At 36.4% G+C, this 25,528-nt stretch overlaps 2 protein-coding genes across 2 annotated transcripts in view; one reads left to right on the plus strand and one right to left on the minus strand.

Annotated features, from left to right (window-relative positions):
* Positions 1-24,800, minus strand: ywhaba (tyrosine 3-monooxygenase/tryptophan 5-monooxygenase activation protein, beta polypeptide a). The gene is made up of 7 exons (XM_028446648.1): positions 24,645-24,800; positions 13,055-13,215; positions 11,415-11,555; positions 5,900-6,023; positions 2,151-2,314; positions 1,965-2,060; positions 1-598 (listed from the first exon to the last, which is right to left on the minus strand). Exons 2-7 carry the CDS (start codon positions 13,205-13,207, stop codon positions 542-544), a joined length of 735 nt encoding a protein of 244 aa, XP_028302449.1. The 5' UTR covers positions 13,208-13,215; positions 24,645-24,800; the 3' UTR covers positions 1-541.
* The window catches only part of rims4 (regulating synaptic membrane exocytosis 4), a 43,008-nt gene continuing 41,743 nt past the window's right edge, over positions 24,264-25,528 (plus strand). Inside the window, exon 1 of the mRNA XM_028446646.1 lies at positions 24,264-24,295. The gene's annotated coding sequence lies outside the window, so the exon portion shown is untranslated. The remainder of the gene's footprint in view (positions 24,296-25,528) is intronic.

Here is a 25,528-nt window from a genome sequence, read left to right on the forward strand (position 1 = left end):
TTTGTTGAAAATAAACGGATAGTTTAATAACCTTTGTCGATTTTGTTTAAAGTGGAATAAAACCAGCCGTAGGTGCCGGTACACTAAGAAAAGCCAAAAGAGAAAGGGATGAACAACTATATAAATGCATTAACTCGCTAAAAGAGAGAAAGGGGGAGGGGCTAAAGAACATGGAGATGTTAGGAAGGAGGGAAGATGAAGATGAGTGAGGGATGTGAAGACAAACCCAGGAGGAAGAGGAGGAGCATATCTTTTCTTTTTTTGGGCCTTGCACCTAGTGAAAGGATGGAGGGAAGAAGAGGAACGTAACGTTACTGGTTTTTCCCCACTCATCAGTTTATTGGATTATTTTGGATGTGTCAAGGTTCAGGTACGATTCATGCTGTTGGTTATACAGAAGGGAAGTCGGGAGGCGGAGCTTGAAAAAGTAGGACGAGGGAATGAATGGGGGCATTTCTGTGTACCAAGAAAGGAGAGGAGAGAAAGATCAAAGGAGGAAGAGGAGGAGGAGGAAGAGGAAGGGTTAACAGTGAAGTGCGCTCTAGTTCTCTCCATCGCCAGTTTCAGGCTCGTCTCCCTGGTTTTCTGATGTCCACAGCTGCAGGAAGAGGAAAATAATCAGTTATTAGCTCACATTTATACATAATACAGTCACAACTTACATATACTGTATATATAAAAATATTATCTGTTTTTACAAATGTGTCCTAAAACATCCAAAATGTCCTTATTAGTAGATCTATGTCTATCAAAGTACATTATTATACATCATATTCATTAACTTTTACAAATGGGACTACTTTACAGTGAGCTGACACGCTCTGGTGGCTGAAGTTAGCGAGTAAATCACAGACTGTTGAAGGACTCCCAATCAAAAGGACGTTTGTCCGTCTTCAACAGTCCGTGATTTACTCTTTAACTTCAGCCACCAGAGCGTGTCAGCGCACTGTTTAAGGGAGAGTAAAGGTCCCTTAGGAGAGCTCTTCTTCTCTACTTCATTGTCTACTACCAAACCACAGAGTTGGAACTGTCATACATTTTCAGATCACAATTGTTTTTATCCTCTTTCTGTAAACAAAAAAGGTTTACATCGACATCTTTAACTTTTCCTGATTATTTAGAGCAACTAAAAGCAGCACAAATTGGTATTTTGACCAAAAAAACTGTTAAATGATCTAAACATTTTCTGGCTGATATCAAACCGATATCAATATCGGATCGGGATTTTTTTTAAATCACCAAGATAGAAAACAAGATATATCTTGAATCTTGATATACTGCCCAGGCCTAGTCACAACTGTTTTTAATCGTCTTTCTCTAAACCACTTTTCCTGATTATTTAGAACAACCAAAATCAGCACAAATTGTCATTTTGACTCAAAAAGCTACTAAATGATCTAAAAATCAGGCTGAATGTTTCCCTCCAATAGAAAACAATGGGATGTTTACAGGCAGTGGGGCCGTGTGACATCATCAATCACATGATTGTAAGATGGAGGAACACAGGCTCTAAAACTGTAAGGTAATCCCATTTTTAAAAGGCAATAACAACAAATATGGTCCTAAATGTGTTTTGTTAGCCATCGATCTACTAATAAGAACAATTCATAGATGTTAGGCCTCATTTGTAAAAACAGTGGAGGATCCTTTAAAGACAAGAAACCAAATGATTGGCCAACAGTGAATATTTCATTGTTTCATTATGAGTCACATTCATCAGAGCAGGAAAGTGTTTATTTGTTAGCCTTTATTTTAAATTGTAGGCATTTATCGAAAGGGGCAGAGCTTTTTAATGTTGTTTCTACTGTAATGTGTGCTAAATACATGAAAATCTACAAACCAACATAATGCAGTTTAGAATTAGTTTTATTTTAACTAAAGCAATGAAAACAATGTGTCACATAAAACAATGACTGAAACCAAGTGCTAACGAATGCTAACAGTGTGAGTGTAGAGTAACTCACAGTGAGGTTGTCCCTTAGTAGCTGCATGATCAGCGTGCTGTCTTTGTACGAGTCCTCGTTCAAGGTGTCGAGCTCAGCGATCGCCTCGTCAAAAGCCTGTGAGGAAGAGGAGGAGGAAGAGGTCAGACACACACTGACACAGACACACACAGACAGACACAGACAGACAGGTGTTAATGGACTGACCTGCTTGGCCAGGGAGCAGGCCTGCTCAGGTGAGTTGAGGATTTCGTAGTAGAACACAGAGAAGTTGAGGGCCAGGCCCAGTCGAATGGGGTGTGTGGGCTGCATTTCATTCTTACTGATGTCGAAGGCTTGTTGGTAGGCCTGCTGAGAGTTCTCCACCGTATCTGAGCAACAACCAGAGGAGAAGCTTTTTAAAATACAGTCATCTAAACATCAGAAAACAAATCCCCAAAGAACGCTGTGGTCTGAGACCTGCAGGGAGCCACGAAAAAAATCTAATCCAACATAAAAATCTCTTATGCTGCGTTCACACCGGACGCAGCTCAAAACGGCCAGATTACAAACAATATCAATAAGACGTTGTACGAGGTGAATTCTGCTCCTGTTTAATGGTTTAATTAGCCACTGACAAACACTAAAATGTAAAGTTACTGTATTTTATGATCCATCTGTTCCTTGTCCTGTATGTAATCCTGTTGTATATGATTCACCTTGTCTTATTGTTAAGTGTGACATTTTTTACATCAGCCTGTCTAGGGACAAAAGATGAAAATTAGCCTATGGCTTAAATCTGACATATGTACATTAATAAATACAAATAGGTCACCACTCGTTTTTTTTAAGTTGCGGATGGAGCTGAACATTGTTTTTTCATGAGTGGCTCATCTCACCTTCTATATATACTATATATATTGCTCAGAGCTGTATGCATGTTAAGTCTTCAATGTAGACTAAACACATTGTCAACAACTTATTCTCTGGAGCGCTGCGGTGCCGTTGCCCATTCCCGCCCCTCACACACATACTGTGTGTGACGGTGCTCGTCACAGTCAACCTGAAGCTGCCGTGCAGCGTCACACCGCTACCAGACCAGACACACCCCCAACAAAGCAAACCAGTTTAAGTTCCTCCGTCAAATCCACCTAAAGTTCCCACAAACACGGTGACAAATGAACCCGCAGCAACGATTATTAACTGGAAACTGGACTAAAGCTAACTAAGCTAAGCCACACTGAAATACAGACAGGGCTAAGAGCTAACGCTAATGACTTCATAAAAAAGTTTATATTAAGAGAACAAAAGACAATTGAAGTTACTTTTGCTTTAAAAAAAAAAAAAATAATTTCAATTTAAATGAGGAAATAAATGCATTGTATACAATCACACTAATAGAGTGACCCACACTAATATATTCCATAATATATCATCCATGAGCTCTTTAAATGAGCAACTATTGTAGCTTATTTTAATGTGTAAATTAGGGATGTTCTGATAAAACTTTTTCAATTCCGATACAATACCGATATTGCAGCCTTGCATATCGGCCGATATTGATCCGATATCAACACGAATCATACAGACTTTTATGACTTATTTTGTAGTGTGGAATGTTAGAAAAGGCTTGATCATGTGATGTTACTCAAACAGAGAACAGTTAATAACAGTCGGTTACTGTGTGAACCACAGTCACCTATAGATAGAAATGCTGGAGCAGAACATTTTATCTGTGATTTTAGATGCAGTCCGATAAAATCTGATATTCGTTTTCTGGCTGATATCAAACCGATATCTGATATCAATATTGGATCGGGACACCTCTAATGTAAATGCTACAACTGAATCACATTCTAGTGATGATTAGGGATGTAACGATTAATCGTAAGGCAGTTAAAAATCGATTAATAGTTATCACGGTTGAAATCAATTTTCTGACAATTGAATCGCAGTACTTTTTTAACCAGCAGAGGGCGCTATCCGGAAGTGTAGGCGGCGGGCGGAGTCTGCTAATACTTTCTTTCTAGCTGCCTTCTACTCTTAAATATGTTAATAAATGATTCATTACCCCTTTAGCACCGAAAGAATATCTGTAATATTACTTGAATATCTGTAAAAGTCACGTTTTTCTATTAGCTCTGTCTGCTAGCATAGCTTCTCTTCTTCACTGCAAGATAACTGCATGCCAACCGACCACTGGGTTACCAGCGCCCTCTGCTGGTCCAAACAAATATGACGTAAATCAGTGCAATGACGGTTTTTTTTTTTTTTTTTAAAGTCCAATTGTTAAGGCACAAAATACATTTTCAGTTGCACTTTTAAAAGAAAAATAACTATTATGCAGTTTTGAATTGTTTATTATAGAACCAGAATTTAAATTAATAGGCTTCATTTTCATTTGTATTATTCCTTTATTTATTTAATTCAAGATTTATTTTTAGTTAAATTGCTTTGTTTTGAATAGTTTATCAAGGAATTCTTTTGACAATGAAAAATAAAAGGAAAATAATACAGTATTTTCTAGTTTTTTTTTCTAAAAAAAATTTTTGTCTACAGTCCCATTTTGTAAATGAAAAAATCGTGAGAGAATTGTATCGTGAACCCAGTATCGTGAATCGAATCGTATCGGGAGTTGAGTGAATCGTTACATCCCTAGTGATGATGTATTTAATTTAATTTGTGTTTGTAAAGAACCTGTTTACGCTTTAAGTGGGAATAGTTTTATTTATTGTTTATATTTATCGTAATTGTTATTGTTACCGTGAGAAATAGCAGAAATCATTGGGATACATTTTTAGTCTATCGCCCATCCCTCGTCTGGGAGCATTTCACCTTTGAAAATAAAAAAGCTCAGCTGTTCCAAGCCACATTTAAAATATTGTAGCAACAGAGCAAATAATTGCATGATTCATCATCCAATTAGTCGATTAAGCGTTACAATAATCGATGACTAGTTGACTATTAAAATTGTCGTTAGTTGCACCCTGTTGGACGGCGCCGTTTGATCTGCGCTGCTAGAGCGTTGGCCGCGACGTGCACGCTCCCATTTTTCCGTGACATTCATCATTTGTTAGAGTTGAAAATATTCAACTAACCAATCAGAGTCCTTCTTGACAATGACATCAGGGCGTCAACGCAGAAACTGGTCTTTTCACCCACTCCAGCATGGAGGAGAACATAATTGAGACGTGTGTGTGACCACCCGGCGCTCTACCACATGACCAGGTTCATACCGGGACCGGACGAGCGTTTTGACGGCTCCTCAGCTTTTTTACTAATGTCCTCCATAGTTGATGGTGAAAAGAAAGGGAGTCTGGGTGGAGCCTTTTTTTATATTTGCTTTAAACGCGCTTATGAAGCGAATATAAAGAATCCTGCAGAAGCTTTGGCACAGTGCCAGCATCATGAAAATTTGTGCCACGTCTGGTGTGAACGCAGCAGTAGAATGTAGAGACCTGGACAATTTCAATGGCCACAGTTACATATGTGAGTTTTTTTTAATTTGGATTTAATTATTCAGAATTAAAGCATTCTGCTCCGTGTTTACATGTAACTAGTATTATGAGTTGAGGTTTACATGGAAAACACATTTAAGGTTAGTTAATATTCAGAGCCATAAATATTAATCAATCATTTGTTTGGATGTTTCAGCCTTTGTTTCTCATTTTCAGTTTGAACCAATAATTCTCATGTCGTGCATCCCTAGTTCTCATAAAGACAAAGTTTTATCAGTTTAATCTCATGTTACATGAAACTGTGTTTATACAAACGTAGCTGAAACTCAACATTAACTCATGCAGTTTGCAGCGTTAGCTAACAGGCTAACCATTTCATGTGTGTCGAGCTGCTGCTGCTGTTTGGGCATTTAAGTTTCCTCATTTATTTATTCAACCACATTATTATATTATTTAAGTACATTTCATTGTATTGTATAGTTTTGTGCATGTGTTGCACCCCGTGTGTTACCCACTCACCCTTCTTTGAGTCCCCAGAGGCCACCTCCGACAGGTATCTGAAGTAATCCCCTTTCATTTTGAGGTAGAACACCTTGCTCTCCGCCTGAGACGCGTTGGCAATGAGGAATTTGTCGAGCAGATTCTGAAAAACACAAAACATCAGCAGAGCGTTCAAACAAAAATAAACTATGTTTGTAATCCTACTTTGCTTACTGTAAATATCTGTAAAATATTAGGAATAACTATATACATTCATAAGGTTTGAAAAAATGAAAGATTTTCGTAGAAAAAATAAACAGTCATTTATATTTCTACAATATTCACTCCTAAAATCTGTCATTTGAAGACAATGTGGTTCAGTGATTGTTCTCATAATCACTTTAAAATGTGGTTAACGTAAATAAAACAAACATTTTGTAACTTTAGTTTTCTGCAGTTGAGGTAAATTTTTTTGTTAAGTTTATTTTGTAGATGTTAAATTCCTCCAATAAATTGTGTGTTTCAACTATTGGACCTGGTTTATGTTGCACTACTATTTCTAATGTTATGCTTAAGCTTTTCATGATCGACTTCTTTAATATCTTCTGCTCATTTAACTTTAAACTACAGCTTTTTATTTCCTTATCTAAATTATTGTAATATGGTCTGGGACAGATTCATACCCCAACCATCTCAAGAAACTATGTATTATTCCAGAATGGTTTTTAAAAAATGCTCCATCAGCTCCACTTTTCACTCGTTTTGCGATTTTACCAAATCACAAGTTAAACATCTATCAAACATGTTTATTTATAGTGAGCAAGATGTTTCCATCACTTTTACTTTAAATATAAAATCATACTGTACAAGACACAATAATGACTAATTATTCTCTAATTTACCTTTACAGCCACAAATAAGATCCATATCCTACTCAACCTTTAAAAAACATCTCATTCATTTATGTTTGTATTTGCAAGTGTTTATGGGTGTACGTATGTATGCATACATGTTTTAAGTTTGTATTTTGATATAGATTTAGTTTCTACTTTATATATTTTTCCTCATGAATCAAAGTTTTTGCGCATTTTGTCTCATAATTTTATAAGTGTGTATTTGTTAGCCAGTATTCGAAATTGCTTGCGCTTATTGAAAGGGGCGGAACTCTTAGTTCTCTCCTTGCACATTTAATGTTTTTTCTTCAGTATGTAATAAATAAATCAATGAAATGAAAATGAAATAATGTTTTTCAGTTAAGAGTTAAAAAAGCTGTTGATCAGTGTGTGAACTCAGTCCTATGCCGTTTATTTATGTTGGCTGTCGACAGGGTGACATTAAACAACACATGACGGTCATTCCTGCTCTTTCTGAGACCATGTGATCTGCCTTAACGTTAGCACAGACTAAAGCTGCTTTGTTCACACACAAGTCAGTGGGACCTGCAGATGTGTGTGTGTGTGTGTGTGTTTTGATGAACTGGAGTTAAAAGAGTTTCAGGCCGAGGGCTTGGATCGTTTCACATGTTTCAGTATTTTTATATCCACAGCTTCACTCAACCACCGGTTCATACTGAATACCGGTATATATTTTCTTTATGATATAAACTTTTAATATACCACCGTACAGGTGTATTTGATAACACAGCTTTCAGAACGTTACGCTGCGTCGCGTTTCAGACCCTTTTCAACGTTACACTTCTAAATATGAAGGTAAACAGTAGCGCTCTGGTGTTAGTTACGGTGTAAATCATACGTGTAAATAGATCAGAAAGACAATTGAAAGCTGTGAGCACGTGTCTGCGTGCGCATGCCTCTGCTACAGGAGAACTACACTCACGGACACAGAGGCACGGTTAGCTTAGCATGTCAGCAGTAATACACAAAAAAAAAAAAAGCGCAAAGAATCGCAATTTGTAATTCCGATAAAGCGGAAATAATTCCTGGTGGAGCTGCAAACAAAACTCTACCTTTTTCACCATAAGAAACCACCACACCACTGAGTATGCAGCATTTAAAGCTAGACATCAAGCTAATGCTAAAGCTAAGCTAGCGCAGCAACGAGCCATTGGGCTGCTGTTGAAAACGTCTATTATTACTAGTGTGGAATTATTCTACAATATTCACTCATGACAGTAAAATAGAGCATCATAAGTCAGTGTACTGCAGTAATTCATCTCAACCAGTAGAACATGTTGTGAACACCTGATTATACAAGAAAAAAAAAAAAAAACTGTGATATACATCTTTGGTCATATCGCCTAGCACTACTGGTTTTTGATGAGATAAATTTGAGCGTTTTTTAGGTTTAAGACGGTGATGATGCACGATATTATCGTCATTGGCCGATTTCTGCTTTAAAATCAATTATTAGACATCGGCCGATATGAACTAATAACGAGGCTTTGTTTCCTTTATAGTTTATTTAACAGGAAACAACAGACAGAAAGAAAAGATTAAGCATGCCAGAAATACCCTGATGTACACTATATGGGGACTTTACTACTCATATACTCAACCATCCCATGATGCATTGCAAGAGGAATGTAAACATTTTTGTCTAATCATTACAATTGATCTAAAACAATCAATAAACCTGATCAGATTCAGTAAGCCATTGACCCTTGAGGGTAAACTGGGTGTCTTTATATAACATTAGAAATAATCTGATTAATCCATGTCAGTGCATCTTTATCTACCTTTGAATTGTCGCTTACGCGTGGTTTTAAATTACACTTATTTTCACATACATTTGGTTAATTATGGTTTTCTGTTTTTTTATTTATTAAAATTTACTTTTATTTCCTCACAGGAGTTGAAAACCAATATTTTCTGGAAAAGAAAGATAAAATATTTCTAAAAAATGAATTAAAAAAACTGGAAAAGTTAAACGTAAAGGATTTTATAGGGCCCTAATTTAGTAAATAAACCACTACGCATTTGCTAAATTAACAGTTGAGGTTCTGCGTGTGGGCACCATGTTTTGTTTGTAAGTCTTTCACCATGTTTGTAGAATATAATTGTTGACATTAGGAGTATAATGGACAAAGGTAAATGAATAAATGTTTTTACTGTTAATACCACAGATTTATCTGATGTGGTCGATTCTACTCATCTCTCTTTATTCATCCCTGAACAGTTTGACCTTGAGGATAATATTAGACGTTTGTTCATGCGCTAAAAAAACAAGACCTGAAACGGCTCTGCTCAGTTTCTATTCTTTTAACATCCGTAATTATATTTATTATATATTACCAATAAAATAACCTGTTCTTTTTCACCTCTTTTAGAAAGCTATGACAAATATCTAAATTTACGACTAATTATAGACATTTAATAGCTATGAGTCAGGAGAAGCTGTGAAACAACTTCCCTGCTTAGAATATTGAGATGTAAAAAAAAAAAATTAAAAATAAGATGATTTTATATAGTTTCATATGACAGATGAACTATTAAATTTTTTTTTTTAATATTTTGTGTTATTAGGACGAGTTTCACTGAAAAGTGTTCACCAACAAATTCAAGTATTTTTGTTTTTAATTTATCCTGAAAATCAACAGTAATAAGGTTTTTAAACATCTTATTTACAGTCTTGGTAGGTACAAAACCATTAGAAAAATAAATCCAACCATTGTAAAATTGCACTTTATTATCATAAAACACTAGTACAGTGCCCGTCAGAAGAATGTCTTCATGTGGGAGCTTAAAGGTGCAGTACGTAACTCTCGTCATATTTGCATATAAGCAAAAAGAACCAATCAGAGCCAGGATAGTATTTGATGAACTGTGACAGCTGTTGCTCACAATCCCCGCCCCCTTTCGTTGTGGCCAAAACACAACAAAGGTCATAGCAAGGTAGTGCCTGGATCTTTTTTACAGTGTATAGTCTGGAGTAGAAGATGGAATTGGCGACTTTTCTGCTTAAAAGGTCATTACTGCTGCTTGATATACATTATGTTTGTTTTGTAATCGATACACTACAACTCTGTAATACAGGTGTCGTTTGTGTGCATGCTGCTCTCACTGCAGCCTCAGGTGGGCTGCTGTGAGTGACACCGTGTTGTTGCTGCTGCTACTGATAGATTGGTGCGTGTACATTGAGAGAAGTGCTGCAGTAATATGCTTTTAACAGTGCATGTTATATTACTGTGATGTTGCTATCTGGCTAACGTTAGCTTGTTAGCTCCTCTGAGGGAAGGACTTTGGAGGCAGGGCTAGAGAGCAGGGGAGGGAGGGATCTGAAAGTTACGGATTTGAAAGTTACGGATTTCACCTTAAGTAGAGTTTTCAATTATGGCCAAATGAGTGTGTGTTTGAAGGTTGTATGTACAAAGAGGTGTACACACTCTGTAGTGTTATGAAGGGGAAGTAAAATAGCGTGTGCGATTTCACTGGTTTAGTTTTTTTTTTTTTTTTAACTCATTTTTATATTTTTGTCATTTGGTGTATCTTTCTGTAATGTATGTTTATTAGAGTCATGTGTATTTTTGCATCTTTCTGTTGTCTTTTTTGTCCAAGTACTGTAATTTCCGGACTATAATCCTCTACTTTTTTCCCACGCTTTGAACCCTGCAGCCTAAACAATGACGCGGCTTGGATTTGACGTGGATTTTTCCCAGTTTTATAAGCTTCATGCCAAGCTCCGTCGCCTTAGACCAGGTGGAATAATGAAACTGTTAATATTAAATCGTTCTTGCTACACGGAATCATTCTGATCACTTATTTTGTCATGAGGCACACTGTCTCATCATAGTAACAACACAGAGACAGAAAGAGAGACAGAGAGACAAAGAGAGACAGACAAAGAGAGAAAGAGAAAGAGACAGAGAGAGACAGACAGACAGACAGAGAGAGACAGACAAAGAGAGAAAGAGACAGACAGAGAGAAAGAGAAAGAGACAGAGAGAGACAGACAGACAGAGAGAGAGAGACAAACAGAGAGAACCAACAGCAGCAGCAGCGTGGACGAAGTCTGGAGTCTGAGGCTGATGGAGACGCTTCAGTCAGGAGGAAGGACAGACTTTTACTGTAGACGGAGCAGAGATCTCTGCTCCGTCTACAGTAAAAGTCAGTTTTTTGTTGTCATTGCAGTGTGATTCTGGAGTTATTGTTTTGTATTTTTGTAGCGTTTTTAGTGCAGTTTTGTGTTTTTCTTTTGTCATTGCGTATTTTTTGTATAAATATTTAGTTTTTACTAATTTTTACATTTGTGTTGTTGTTTGGTGTATTTTTCTGTAATGTATGTGTTTAATAGTCATTTTGTGTGTTTTTGGAACCTTTTTGTATATTTACAGTTATATATTTACTTAATAATTCAAAAAAATAAAAAAACAAAGGTCCATAGGGGTGCAGTAATCATTTTCATTTTTAGCAAAAGACTAAAAAACATTAGGTTTGAACATTTTTGCTTTTAAGTCTCAATGGTGATTATTTTTTTTCCCATAAGCACTGATTTAAAAATGTTTTTTTTTCTTAGTGATTGCTGCTTGTCTCCCTCTGTGTCTGCACTCCATTCCTTCAACCCTCCTCCTCTTCCTCCTCCTCATCCTCATCCTCACCAGAACGTCGTGGCAGATTTCTTGCAGTTCGCTCTCGATCTTCACGCGGTAATCGCAGGCCATCTGCTGCTTCTTCTCGTTCCCCTCCGTCTTCTGCTCAATGCTGGAGATGACACGCCAAGATGAACGGCGAGCCCCCACCTGACACAAGTACGCAAAAAAGGAGCATATTAGGGATGAAAATAAATAGAACAAATAGATAGCCAACATATATAGCCAATACATTTAAATGAGTAGTTTCACATCATTTAAAAAAAATTTAATTAAATAAGAAATAATTATATATATATCTCGACATAGGGGATATTATAATTTTCTATTCTCTAGAATAGAAAACTTGATATGTCTTGAATCTCGATAAATTGCCCAGCCCTAGTATACATGACTCTTTATGCTTTGACACCTTATGAATGAAAAGTTATGCATCTATTATTTTGTCGTTACAAGGTCGATTCAAGAAAATGTTGAGTACTCTGAGTATGTCGAGGTCGGCCTGTGTCCACTTTTTTGGAAATTGTCAAAGGGAGTACATTAATCAAAAATAAAAATGTTCTCCACCAGCAGACAGGAGCCTCCATGCATTGGCACAAATTACACATTAGCTGAAGTAAGAGTAACCATGGTGACAGAGAGACTATCTCATCAAAAAGCACAAATATGACAAGAGCTACATTGCTTTACCAATTTACAATCGTTACAGATTATGATTCTTTGTTACTATACATTGTTCCTCAACAGGATGGATACAATTCAGAGACATTTTACTGAGGCTACATTGTATGCAACATTACACCAGTGGTTCTCAACCCTTTTTTGGGTCGTGACCCCATTATAATATATTTTTGGCGTCTCCAGAGACTTTTACTTTCTTTCTAAAATTAGCTTTTGATATTGTTTGTTGTTGCTGGGATTAGTGCACAAAGTGACAAGCATTTTATTTAAACTAGATTCATATTTAAGAAAGTGAAAGTATAGAATAGTTAAAGATTGTTGTGTGTATTTTTCTTTTACATATCACTAGACATTTCAGGGGACCTCATTTGAATTCCAAGCGACCCCACATAGGGTCACAACCCCAAAGTTGACAAACCCTGCATTACATTATGATGTTTTTAAAGTGTGCAGTAGTAGGGGTACATGGCTTTAGGTTTAAAGTCTGAAGGGGTTCAGGTCTGTGGAAGGTTTGGGAACAATCGCCATAGCTAACAAGTGTCAAACTCAAGGCTCGGGGGCCAAATCTGGCCCTTTAGACCATCACATTCAGCCCACAGGAAAAAGTTGAATATACTGAAAAAACAAATTATTGTCCAAAATACCAAATAATTAATTTGTAGATATTGTATCTCCCCAAATTAAATAATCAAAAAAAAAAAAAAAAAAAAAAAAAATCAATGAAATATAAAAGAAAAAATCCTGCAGGGACTGATATCTGTCACTTATTGCCTAGGGCCGCATGTCATTTATCATTTATATGCCGTGTAAAATGTGGGACATTAATGTTGAAATTGCTCGTTTTTCCGCCTAAAATCTGCAGCCCACTTAAGATCAAACTATATATTTGGCCCCTGAACTGAGATGAGTTTGAGGCCCCTGTCCTAGCTCAATGTGAACAGTAACGGCATTGGATAAAGATGTCGTACCACGTTCTTGTAAGCGACAGAGAGCAGGTTGCGCTCCTCGTTGCTGAGCTCCACCCCTTGCTCCGTCACCGACTTCATGGCAGCCGCCATGTCGTCGTAGCGCTCGGCCTGCTCTGCCAGCTTGGCTTTCTGCACCAGGTCATTCTTATCCATCTTTTAGGCTGCGGGAAAGAGGAAGAAAGACAGTTAATAGGTTTTTTGTTGGGCAAAAATAATAACGCAAGAAAGTGACATGGGGTTGCAGTCCATGATTCACTAACTTCAGCCACCAGAGTGTGTCAGCGCAATGTTTAAGGTAGGGTAAAGGTATTGTAAGAGCTCTTTTGTGCTTCATTGTCTCCTACCAAACCACTTGGAACTAGCTAGGGCACCAAGTATGGACAAAAATTCATGTAAATATTTTTTCCTAAATTAACAATATATGATATAAATCTCAATATTTTCAACTCAAAGTCCAACCACAAACAGTTCTGGGGTAAATTTGCTGATTTTGACAATTTGTGCCATTTTTGGCTTTTTCTCCTTGAAGAGACAGCATGTGTGAGTGAGTTCTGTAGTGTGGCTCTTTTAGGGGACGGTCTGGGTTAGAATTAGCAAAAGCAACGAGTACTAAAACAAGTATTTTAAAATAAGCTATCAATAAATATATATTGATATAGGAGATATTTTGGGATGTCCCAGTACAACTTTTTCACTTTCGATAGGATACCGATATTGCAGCCTTGCTTATCGTCGGTACCAATATTGAGCCGATAAATCAGCATGAATCATACATGTTTATTTCTTATTTTGTGGTGTGGAATGTGATGTTACTCAAACAAAGAACAATAGTCAGCAACAATAGATTACTGTGTTGGAGTGTGAACCACAGTCGCCTATAGATAGAAATGCTGGAACGGAACATTTTATCGGAGAGCTTATATCTGTGATTTTAGATGCAATCCGATAAAATCTGATATTCATTTTCTGGCTGATATCGGACCAATATCAATATCGGATCAGGACATCACTAGCGATATTGTAATTTTTTTTTTTAAATCACCAAGACAGAAAACAAGATATATCTTGAATCTTGATATACTGCCCAGGCCTAGTCACAACTGTTTTTAATCGTCTTTCTCCAAACAACTTTGCCTGATTATTTAGAGCAACAAAAATCAGCACAAATTGTCATTTTGACTGAAAAATCTACTAAATGATCTATAAATCAGGCTGAATGTTTCACTCTAATAGAAAACAATGGGATGTTTACAGGCAGTGGGGCCGTGTGACATCATCAATCACATGATTTCAAGATGGAGGAACACAGGCTCTAAAACTGTAAAGTAGTCCTATTAAATTTTGATAAACTTAATTTAAATTAACCAAATTTAAATGATCCTAATGACATCATTCCAGACCGTAATAAATAAACAAAAATAAATGGACTCAAGAACGCATCAGTTATTTCACCACTAGGGGTCAGAATCTTTTACAGTATCAGAAGTTATCATTAATCTATGATGTTTTAAACTCTACGATCCCTGGTATCGATGGTCTCGTCCACAACAACAGAACAACTTCATCCACAGATCTTGTGTAGCTCTGATGAGATGTTTAAATGCTCTGAGCAGGTGAAGATGATTAAAGCTGACTCATGTTTTCACAGAGCACAAAAGCGCAACATGAGAAACAGACGGAGGTTAACAGACATGTTAAAGTTAAGTGGGCACTGGCTGCTCTGATTTAGGAGTCAGTGATGAGTTGCGCAGTTTAAACGATGTTTGAAGTGGCCAGGATAGGAGTGGGGTGGGCGGTGCACCATAATAAGTGGTCCCCGGAACATTTCCCCATTAAAAAAACCTTTTCCTCACAGCATTTCAACCCAATTCTGTCCATTTCTGTGTTCAACTGTAAATTCCGTTATCAATGGTCGATTCCGTTAACATGGATTTTATAGGGCCCTAGTGTAGTTGTTAGCAACCTCAACTGAGGGGTAACAGACTCACTGCAGTGCATACAAGCATGTGTCCTGTAACCACCTCTGATTGGCTAGCAGCCCAGGAAGGCGGCTCTTGGCGATTCTGATTGGTGAACATGTACATTATTCAAATGATGAAGGAAAGAAAAAAAACGCAGCATCTGAGGTTAGTGAAAACCTCAATATGGATGCTAGACAAGGATCTACTAATAAGTACATTTCAAAGTGGAAGATCCCTTTAGTAAACATCATGGCTGTTTCCGTGGTGCTATGTCCACCCTGAGGCCATTGTTTTCTCCAGATGAATGTGTTGGTCTAAGTAGGCCACAGCCTCGCGTTCAACCGTCACTCTGTAACATCAACTCCAAACCACAAGCTTCAGGGAGTAAAAAATCCTTTACGTACACAACTTGAGATTAGGAAAACTCATCTCACACACACACACACACACACACACACACACACACACACACACACACACACACACACACACACACACACACACACACACACACACACACACACACACACACACACACACACACACACACACACACACACACACACACACACACACACACACACACACACACACACACACACACACACACACACACACACACACTTATTTTTTTCACTTTTAAATCATACAAGAGAAATCGCATTTTGTAGTTTATTCCATAACTGACAGATTTACCTGACACAAACCTCTTGTGATCTTTTTATTTCACAAAACAAATCAGATTTTCTGTGATGGTGCTAAACAGACAGAATGCTAATGTTCTGAAACTGAAAAAACAATGCAACCCATTTATTCTAACTAAATTTGACACCAACAAGACACGGAAATGCCTCACATGCTTGTTTTAAGACAATATCGCGCATTTACACTATTTTTCACCAGAAAACGGGCAATTAATGTCTAGAAAGTGTAACAAAAGGAGAAATATGTCCCAATTCAGTACACGATGCTGTTTAAAATCTCTCTCGAGGTGTAATAGGTCTAACAGTGTGTTTTACCCGATGACTGAACATCTGAGGGGTGTTCCATAAAGCAGATTATGTTCAAACTCTGAGTATGTTCAGGCTCAAATGAGAGAAACTCTGAGTATCTCATTCCTAAACGCGAGGTATGTTCTTCTCTGAGTATGTTACCATGGCAACATTGTCCGTGAACTAAACCTGGTCGCTGGCAGGTTTAATCAAAGAAACCCTGGGTTTCTACCTGGCTCCGCCCACCTGAACACCATTTCTTAAAACTTTAATAAACCTTAACACTCTTCTCTGAAACATATTAGTAACATCACACACCACAGACGTGTTCACATCATTACTAATGTGTTGCTTCACGGTTTTTTTTGTGATAACGGTAGTTTTCTTTATAACATTGTAGATGTAGATCATTAAGTGAAAGACACAGAGGTTGATCTGCATTAAAACATCTACTGACGTCTGTAGTAAAGTTCACTGAATACAAACCTGTAGATAATATAAAGGAGGAGATGATCATTTAAATGAATCCACTTCTAAGGCTCGATTATTGTTTTACATTGTTATACAGTTAAATCTGTAGATCACGTCTCTTTGAGGATATGATGGCGCAGTGAATTGTGACGCTGCTCTTGAAAGTGAAGGGTCGCGGGTTCGCATCCCGCTTCAATGTTTTTTAATGACTATTTTTAGGACGTCGAGATGACTCTGGTGACATTATTACATTAAAAATCTATATAATTGATTCGATATCAAGTGGCAGTCACTGTCTTTATATCCAGTGTAACAGGAGGACTCTATGTAGACATCCTATGCTGCTGACACGTCTCCTCAGACACATTTTATTCATATTATTCACCGCTCGTCACTCACTAAAGAGCTGAAGTGACCAAAAAGTGCGACTAATTACATGTGATTTAAGCCACTATAGTCACTGAAGACTGAATACACCTTTAAAACAGGATCATATTCCTCAAACACCTGCTCATTTCACCTATTAGGGTGAATAAATCACTATTCCATTTGGTTGTCATGGCAGTTTGACTATTCTCTGATCCATTTATGATGGCTTTTTATCATGCACGTAAGTAACCCAAGGTTTACATACTCAGGGTTGATTGACCCACTTCATGCCAGCTGTAATGGAATCAGATACCCAGAGTTTATGGATAGACTCAGAGTTTGTTAACCCTCCTTTATAGAATAACCCTCAGAAATGTGTTGGTTCAGATTATTATGACTGCATCATGTCTGAAAAGGTAAAAAAACAGGTTTAACTGATGGTGTATTGGCTGAACTGGTGGTCAAGTTACCTGGTGATCAGTTTATCCTCCAATTACACAGCTGCATTTGCTGGTTGTTGATAATTCAAACTTTCATAAATAATGTTTAGGGATAAGGAGCATGTCACATTTTCATGGAATTTTCCTGTTTAACTGAGGGTTTAGCAGTGTGGCTAACATCATCGCTCAAGTGTGATTTTGATAGAACCATCATGTTTTGGCTAATTATGTGAAGCATAAAAAAATGTAACATTAATAACGTTTGCTATGATTTTGGAAAGTTTATTAATCAGTAAAGTCCTCTAAACAGGGAAAAATGAGGAAATGGCCACAGGAATGGGGAAACTCAGAGCTCGGAATTACATTTTTTTTTAAAAACAGTATTTAAGTCCATGAAACACTAACTAGGGGTGTAAGGATACACTCACCCAAACATTCCATTCCCAATACTGGGTTCACGATTCGATTCAAATCCCCATTTGATCAAAAATTGGAATATAATGATGCACTTAACTCTTCATTTTAAATACATAGATCATTTTTTAATTAAAATCTTTTTTATTTAAATTGTTGAGAATTTTTAAAAAAATATATTTTCTTAGAATTCTCTTACAAAAATTAACTGCACATTTCTTCATTAATCACCATGCAAATTTAAACTAAAATATATATATTTTTAAAACAGAACAAAACCAGAGCACTCGGAGAGCGAAGACCTTTGCCAAGTACAGCACCAGTACTGGGCGAGGCATACACAATGCACTCCCTACCACTACTACATTACCCATAAGCCACAGCTCCTTTTTTTCTCATTTTTTGTTAATCCAGAACATCACTAAAATGTAATCATCTGTTCCTTGTCCCATTATCAACATTCCCTGATCATTTCATCCAAATCCGTTCCTAACTTTTCAAGTTATCTTCCTAACAGACAGTCAGATAAACGCAGGGTAAAACATAACCTTCCACTCTGTGCTTGGTGGAGGTAAATATAAGAAAAGTAATATAGAGGAGACTTTCTTTTTCTTAAGTGCAGTTTATGTTCCCGAGTTTGAATTTACATATTTTTAAGGAATTATGTTTTTTTTGACTGACTAAAGCCCATCTTTAGCTAATTTAGGATATACTCTTACATCCCTTGTGCCAACTCTAGATGAGAATTTAATTTAAATTTTTAAAACAAAAGCTCTGAAACTAATGACTATGTTGGTTTAAACCAGAGTCAGCAGCATTTAGGGCCATGAAACACTCCAACATGTGTGAAATTAAAACTGTGTGTCACCACTGTTTGAGATGTTCACAATGGACATGAGAACCAATGAAGAAACTTTTTTTTTTCCAGAAACAAGGATTAACAGAGATGATGCCACACCTTCCCCTCAGAACAACTGGATATTCTAGTTCCATTTCACTAGGCCTTTAGCACCACTAGAACACAGGAACCTACGCATGGTACCGTGGGATGTGAGTTCTGCTCCTCGACGCACATTTGAGCATTTTATCCATTTAGATACACATCTCAGCACTAAAGAAAAGCGTTTCCACTGCTTTTGAAAGGTTGATTTCTCAGTTCAAACCAGATAAGTTGGAGTTAGAGTGAGGATAAGTTTATTCTAACATTTTAAATATGTAATGTATCTATTCCTGGACCTGAAACTCAGTAATAAAGCTTTATAATATCATCTTTCAAAGATTGACAGATATCAGTCAACATCCTGGCATTAATAGTGTATTTTAGAAGTGGTTCTCAAATGTAACCCCCTTATTTCTGAATCAAGTCCCCCCTTTTGTCCAACTATATTTTTCTCAGAATGCTATGAAAATACAACTGTAGATCACGAATGAATCAGGATGGATCAGGAATGAAACGGTATTTAGTGCAGTGGTTCCCAAACTTTTTTGGGTTGTGACCCCATTTTTATATCACAAATTTCTGGCAACGCCACAAACATTCAATATTTTTTTACTGGATTTTGTTTGAACTAGATTTATATTTGAGAAAGTGAAAGTTTAAAATAATTTTGTTTGAGATTGTGTGTGGTAATTATTACATAATATTAACTAACAATAATTTACATTGAAACTAACAATAATTTAATTACTAGACATTTTTAAGGTGACCCCAAGGTTGAAAAACACTGATTCAGTGTTATAGATTTATTTCTATAGTTTTGATCATTTCAGGTCACCTCCCATCACACCCCTTTAAATTAAGTTCATTATCCAATCAAAATATTTTTATCATCTATTATTTTTAAATAAAAATGTACATTATAAAAACCCATATTTCTAATGCTTGCATTTGAGAAACACAAACTCAGTATATTATTTGGTCATCATGAAATCAGTAAATTCAAGTTAGGAAAATGTTTTAACATATAAACACATGGAATGATGGGTAATGATGTGGTTCTTTCCGAAAAATTTTTTAACAAATAGTTTTTTTTTTTTTTTACCTTGATTCCTAATCCAAACCCAGAGGAAAGACAAAATATGGCGACTAAAACATCTTTAATAGAGGTTAAAAACCACTTTAAGCTGAAGCTTTGTTGTAAATCCATCCAAAACTACCCATTAATTTATTTTTTACTCATGTTTTTCTATTATTTAAATTCTTATATTTACTGTTGTACATTTAGAGCTGATACAGCCAAGCCAAAAACTACTCAAAATACTAAAATAATAATTAGCTGCAGAATACACAGTTATTCACTAATAATAATAATCCATAACATTATGATCACCTGCCTGCAATACTGTCTTAAACTAAAAATCTACTATACACACACATGCAGTAATAATAGGTTAATTAATTTATGTTGAGTAATTACTAGTATTTTAATAAGGAACAGAAATAACAAATCAATCATCTGCTGGTATTAAGTACAAATCTATTAGAGAGAAGAAAAAAAACAATGAACATGCATAAACAGCTGAATAATTAATAAATGTCTCAATCAGATATTAGAAAATATTATAAAACAAAACCTGCTTCTAAAATCCACTTCAGCCTCTTCTGTCCATCATTTTTTTGCTTTTACTTAATTTATTGAGGTTATTTTTTATGGTCTTATCTTTTTTTAATTAAATTGTAGAATATTCTTCAGTTTAAGGTTCAAATGTCTGTAAACCATTGGTTTAATAATAAAGTAACATCACCTGATCAAGTCTTTCTAATATTTCACATTGCAAAATGAGTCTAAAGTATCAATGATTCCTGCTAACATAATATAGATATTAATATCATGATAAAGTTTTATCGAGCCATCCCTAACAACTAAGCTCAATGTCTGGATCTAAAATAACAAGAGGAACTGAGAATCATCCAGGAATGTTTTTTATATTTAAGTAAATTACTGTTTATACATTTAAAACCAAATCACATCCCATTAAACCTGGAGTGTCACACTAACATTTTTATTGAAATAAAATCATTTTATCACATGGGGTAACATTAAACCCACCAAATCAAAAAAACAAACCTGATTAAATAATTTAATAAAAAAATATAATAAGAATTTAACCACAATTGTCCCCTGGGCGTACATTGACATAAATAACTACAGAGCCCTCCCCTTATTTCATGCTACACATATTTTAACTATTTTACACTGTTCAGTTTCCACTTCTCTGAAATATTCTGTATTAAGTGCTGTGTTTTTATTTTAATACACAAAACAAGATGTGACATTTCCATCTCTGAGCACCCGTTTACATAGAGTGTGTTCTAAATGTTTTATAATATTTCTGTATCAGACTCCAAATTCTATTTGCTTTTGTTTGGAAATAATTTATTACACAAAAACACATTTGTTTTGTAAAGTTTACAAAAAAAAAAAATCAAGAAAAGCATGATTATATCTTAGTTAAATTTAAGTTATTGCTTTGTGAAAAATGCAATCATTCTTTATTCATATTATGTTAACAGTCAGTGATGAAATAATAAACACTATTTTATTGTTTAAGCTCATTTATTGTTTTCATTGATTCGGTCATAAACCAAAATACATTTAAAATAGAAAAACGTTGCTTTTTCTATTTGTGTCAAACGATTAAGTTAGAAGATGGCCGCCCAAGTAGGTCTGCACAACTTGAATCGTGATCGCGATTTTGGTTTCCAAAATTAAATTAATCTGATCGTTGACAATATTTACATTTAAAATATGGGCTCTGCACTCTGTAATAATGTGTTTATTCAGTTAACTTTTGGAACATTTTAAATTCTTGGCTTAATTTACTTAATTTTTTCTAGCATAATTCTTATTTAAAGCTTTATTTTGGACTGAAAACTGTACACATACTGTTTGTTTAAAAGTAGCGCAATAACTCCATTAACAATTGTGATTATAATATTGATAAAAAATAATCATAATTAACATTTTGACTATAATTGTGCAGCCCTACCTGCAAGCCATTAGTTTTGGCCCGCTGCCCATATTTGAATTTTTTATTTTACTAAATATTAATTATGTAATACAGTAGTTACTTATAAAAAGCTTCATGTAAAGCATCTGAGTTATCTTTGAAAAGCGCTATATAAAACTGATTTATCATTATTATGATTAAAGCTGAGGTCCATTTACATTATTTTCTCGAGTTTTAAAGGATTTTTCCATACAGGGAAAATGTAGTGTTTTGATTGTACAGGCGGGGTATGTTCGTTGTGTCCCATTTTGTTTAATTTATACTGCACTAAATTTATTTGAAGACATTTAAATGTTTCACTATTTTACGCCATGAAACAATAAAGAAAAGTGTTATTCAATTTCAAAACTACTTTAAGTGTTTATTTTGCACAGTTGTGTTATTGGCATATTTAATTTCATGCACTGAAACATGAATGTTTAGTTGTGGCCCCCGGCCCTCCATGCCATTAAATTTTGGCCCTTCATTGAAAACAATGTGGGCACCCATGAATAAGAATAATTGAGATTAAATAAATGCAAATTAGATTCATTTTTCTAATAGAGTTTCACCTCTAGTATATACACTAATTAAATGTGAACGTGATAAAAACTAAATAAATAGGGCACAATAATGCAGTATTTTTGCCACTTATGTATATGGCCCTTTAAATTCCACCTTGACCTGTTGCCAATGCGTCACTGAGATTTTACACTAAAATTCTCTGTAGAATGTGCAGTTAGATGATGCTAGGACATAAATGCCGCATTGGTTCAGGACGGAGCCATTGATTATGTTTGAGTGGCTGCAGGTTAGCATGAAGCTAACACGCTGAGCTAAGCTAAGGAGCTAACGCCTCCACACTACGGTTCACACACACACCGAGAGGGGAAAGTGTGAGTCTTCCAACGGAGACACTTGTTCCACTACACCCAAGGCTTAAAAACGTTTTTAAAAATGCATGCGCAAATGTTCGCTTTGCGTCGTTAGTTTAATAAATGTATCTGTCACAAAGGAAACGTTCGTAGTAATTCCAACCATGCAGGTCCACTCACTGCTACGCCCTCCCGTCGCATTCTCTTGCGGAATTTTAAGATGGAGAGCTAGATTAGCCGGAGCTAGCATGCTGCTAGCCAAACGTCACCGCTCCGCGTAGCGAACACACTGGTGACCGTGCTAACCGGTGACACTCACAAAAATGCAGCAAAAGAGAAAGGAAATGCGTAATTCTTCACAGGTAAAACATCTACAGCCTGTTTACTGAAGACATGGTCATGCTTGTGTGTGGTAAGGAAGCAGGAAGATGTTTTTAAGTTGAACTTCCTTCTGTAACCACACACACACACCAAAAAGTCATAAATTTCAACACAAAGCACCTATTATTGTCTTCATATCACTTAATGACGTAAAGCACTTTGAATTATATTTTATATATGAAAAGCACTCTATAAATACAGTTTGATTTGATAAGTGATAAAGAAAAAATGTCATGCATGCTTTTTTTTTTTTTAAATTTTAGTTAATCTATTTTAATTTCAAATTAAAGCATGTATCATAATTTAAAATAAATCCCTTCACACAGCCAGTGCTATACAATCGTAATGTTTGATCTCAACAAAACACATATGATTTAATTTATTTTGCCAATTTAGCTTACAAACACTACTGGATTGAATAAAATAAATATATTAAATATGTTCTTTTTGAACATTTTTAGTGTGGAACCATATTATCAGGCTGCCGTTATTTTTTCTATCATCTCCACAATAAGAAAAAACTTAAATGTAGTGTGTGGAACATTCTGATAATTTTATACCATTTTTAAAGAATAATTTTAAATTAGGTGTGAATTTATTCAGCAGTGAAGTTTTTGGCAGAATTATGTTTATTTTTTTAAATTAAAGTAAGATACAGCATTGGATGCAGATTCATTTTGAACCTTTAAAACCCTCCTCACAACTCACTTGTTCAAACTTGCTTTTTTCCTTAATCTTTATTGTTATTCTTTGTCATATGTAAAGCAGCTTTGCGTTGTATCAATTTATTGCATTAGTTTTTATTAAATTTTTATTATTGATGTAAATTATCTTATGTTTCAGATACATTGATGTATACAAATTTGCAATAAATGTTTTTTATTTTACAAGACACACCACTATTTTAAAGAGTATTCTAGTGTTTAACGTGTTAAACATGATTTTGCATCTAAAAATGACGTAGTGTGTATTTATGTTATGTGCTGTAGACATTACCGTAGTGAGGTCACTAAGTAACACGGGAACCAGTTAATCCGCTACAACACGGGCTCACGTTTAGCTTCAGTGCTAACCACACCTGACCCAGTTCAATCTCACGAGCGATTCTTTAGATTATTGAACGGAACGTGTTTTATTCACGGACAGAAACGCCTGATTAAAATTAGTAATTAAAACAGGCCCGGGGTGTGTTGAGTCAAAGCTCCGGGTGTAACATGAGGGTGTGTTGGCGTTTTTCCCCGTTTCCCATGCGCCATGACGGTGCTGGGCTGAAGACGAAGCCCGGGCTGGTCCGCTCCAGCAGGTGGACACGGGGCTCGACCGGAACCGGGACCGCGAGCCTCCGTCGGTAGGTCTCCGGAAGGCCGCTGCGGCTCGTGCTAAGCTGTCAAAATGGCCCTCCCCTTCACACGAGCATCGACGGGCACTCCCGACGGCGCACGCACACATCTGCACCCGCATCCACCGCACAACACGCACCACGACGCCCCCGGACACGGTGCTGGAGCTCGAATCCAGCTCGCTTTTAACCCCGTCTACGTTCGGCCACAACCCGGGGCCTAAACGGCTCACACCCAGCCCCGGACCACAATAGGCACCTCCCGCCGCAGAGGCCGCCGTGTCCGCGCCTACCTCTGGAAATGCGCCGCTAGACCCACAAACCGAACCGTTATCGAGTCGTGAGTGATTCAGCTTACATTTCGGAGCGTAAAAGGAGTCCGGGGTTCTGTTCCGATGGCGGTTTGTCCAGCCGTCCTCCGTCCGCTGCTCGGGCTATTCAGGGCAGTACCACTTCCGCCTGCTATGACACTTCCGCTTCCTTCGAGCCCCACCCCATCCCCCCGCCAGTATCCATGGCAACTTTTTAACGGGGTCTCCCACGCAGCTTCTCAGGGGCTTTGACGTCAGGAGGGCCATGGCAACCGCTCTGCGATGACGTATGCCTGTCTCCGTGGCAACTGTTGCTAAGAGGCCGTATCTGAGTTCACCATGGAGTTAGAATAAAGACTGAGCTTTGTTTCCCTCTTTATTCTTTACAACGAGCTGTTGATCCTTTTCTATGGAAACACACCGTTTAAAGAGCAATTAATAAAACGTTATTATTATTATTATTATTATTATTATTATTATTATTATTATTATTATTATTATTATTAATAATAACTTTGTTAGACACTGATATGTAACAATGACCCGAAATGTGACAGTACCCAAATTGTTATGAAAAATAATAATGTTGGACTCAAAACATAACTTTTTACTGTTATTCGTTATGACATTATGAGGCAGACAATATATATATATATGTATATTTTCAGGTTTTGTAAAAAAAACAAAAAACAAAAACAATTCAGGTATTGTTACATTTTGGGCTCTAACAAAGCTATTCATTCAGCCTTCTTTGCTTAATAATTGCCTATATTTATTTGCTACACGTTTATTCACACTGTTTAAGTGGTAGGACACTGAAGCCTATTCCACGGTATTCCTGGTCAAACAGTGACATGTTTTATTTTTATTTTCTTAATTATTAACGTCACTGCTTTCTCCAACTTCCTGTGAGGTATTTATTGTTTTATTT

Source organism: Gouania willdenowi, chromosome 5 (genome assembly GCF_900634775.1).
Source record: "Gouania willdenowi chromosome 5, fGouWil2.1, whole genome shotgun sequence".
In the NCBI taxonomy this organism is placed as follows: domain Eukaryota; kingdom Metazoa; phylum Chordata; class Actinopteri; order Blenniiformes; family Gobiesocidae; genus Gouania; species Gouania willdenowi.

Excerpts from the sequence above, each read along its gene's own strand:
- ywhaba (XM_028446648.1), bottom strand. The coding sequence starts at position 13,207 with ATGGATAAGAATGACCTGGTGCAGAAAGCCAAGCTGGCAGAGCAGGCC. Across the intron at positions 2,315-5,899 it reads CTCTGGGGACTCAAAGAAGG|ATACGGTGGAGAACTCTCAG; the intron begins GTGAGTGGGTAA and ends GTTGTTGCTCAG. Across the intron at positions 2,061-2,150 it reads CCTGCTCCCTGGCCAAGCAG|GCTTTTGACGAGGCGATCGC; the intron begins GTCAGTCCATTA and ends TCTTCCTCACAG.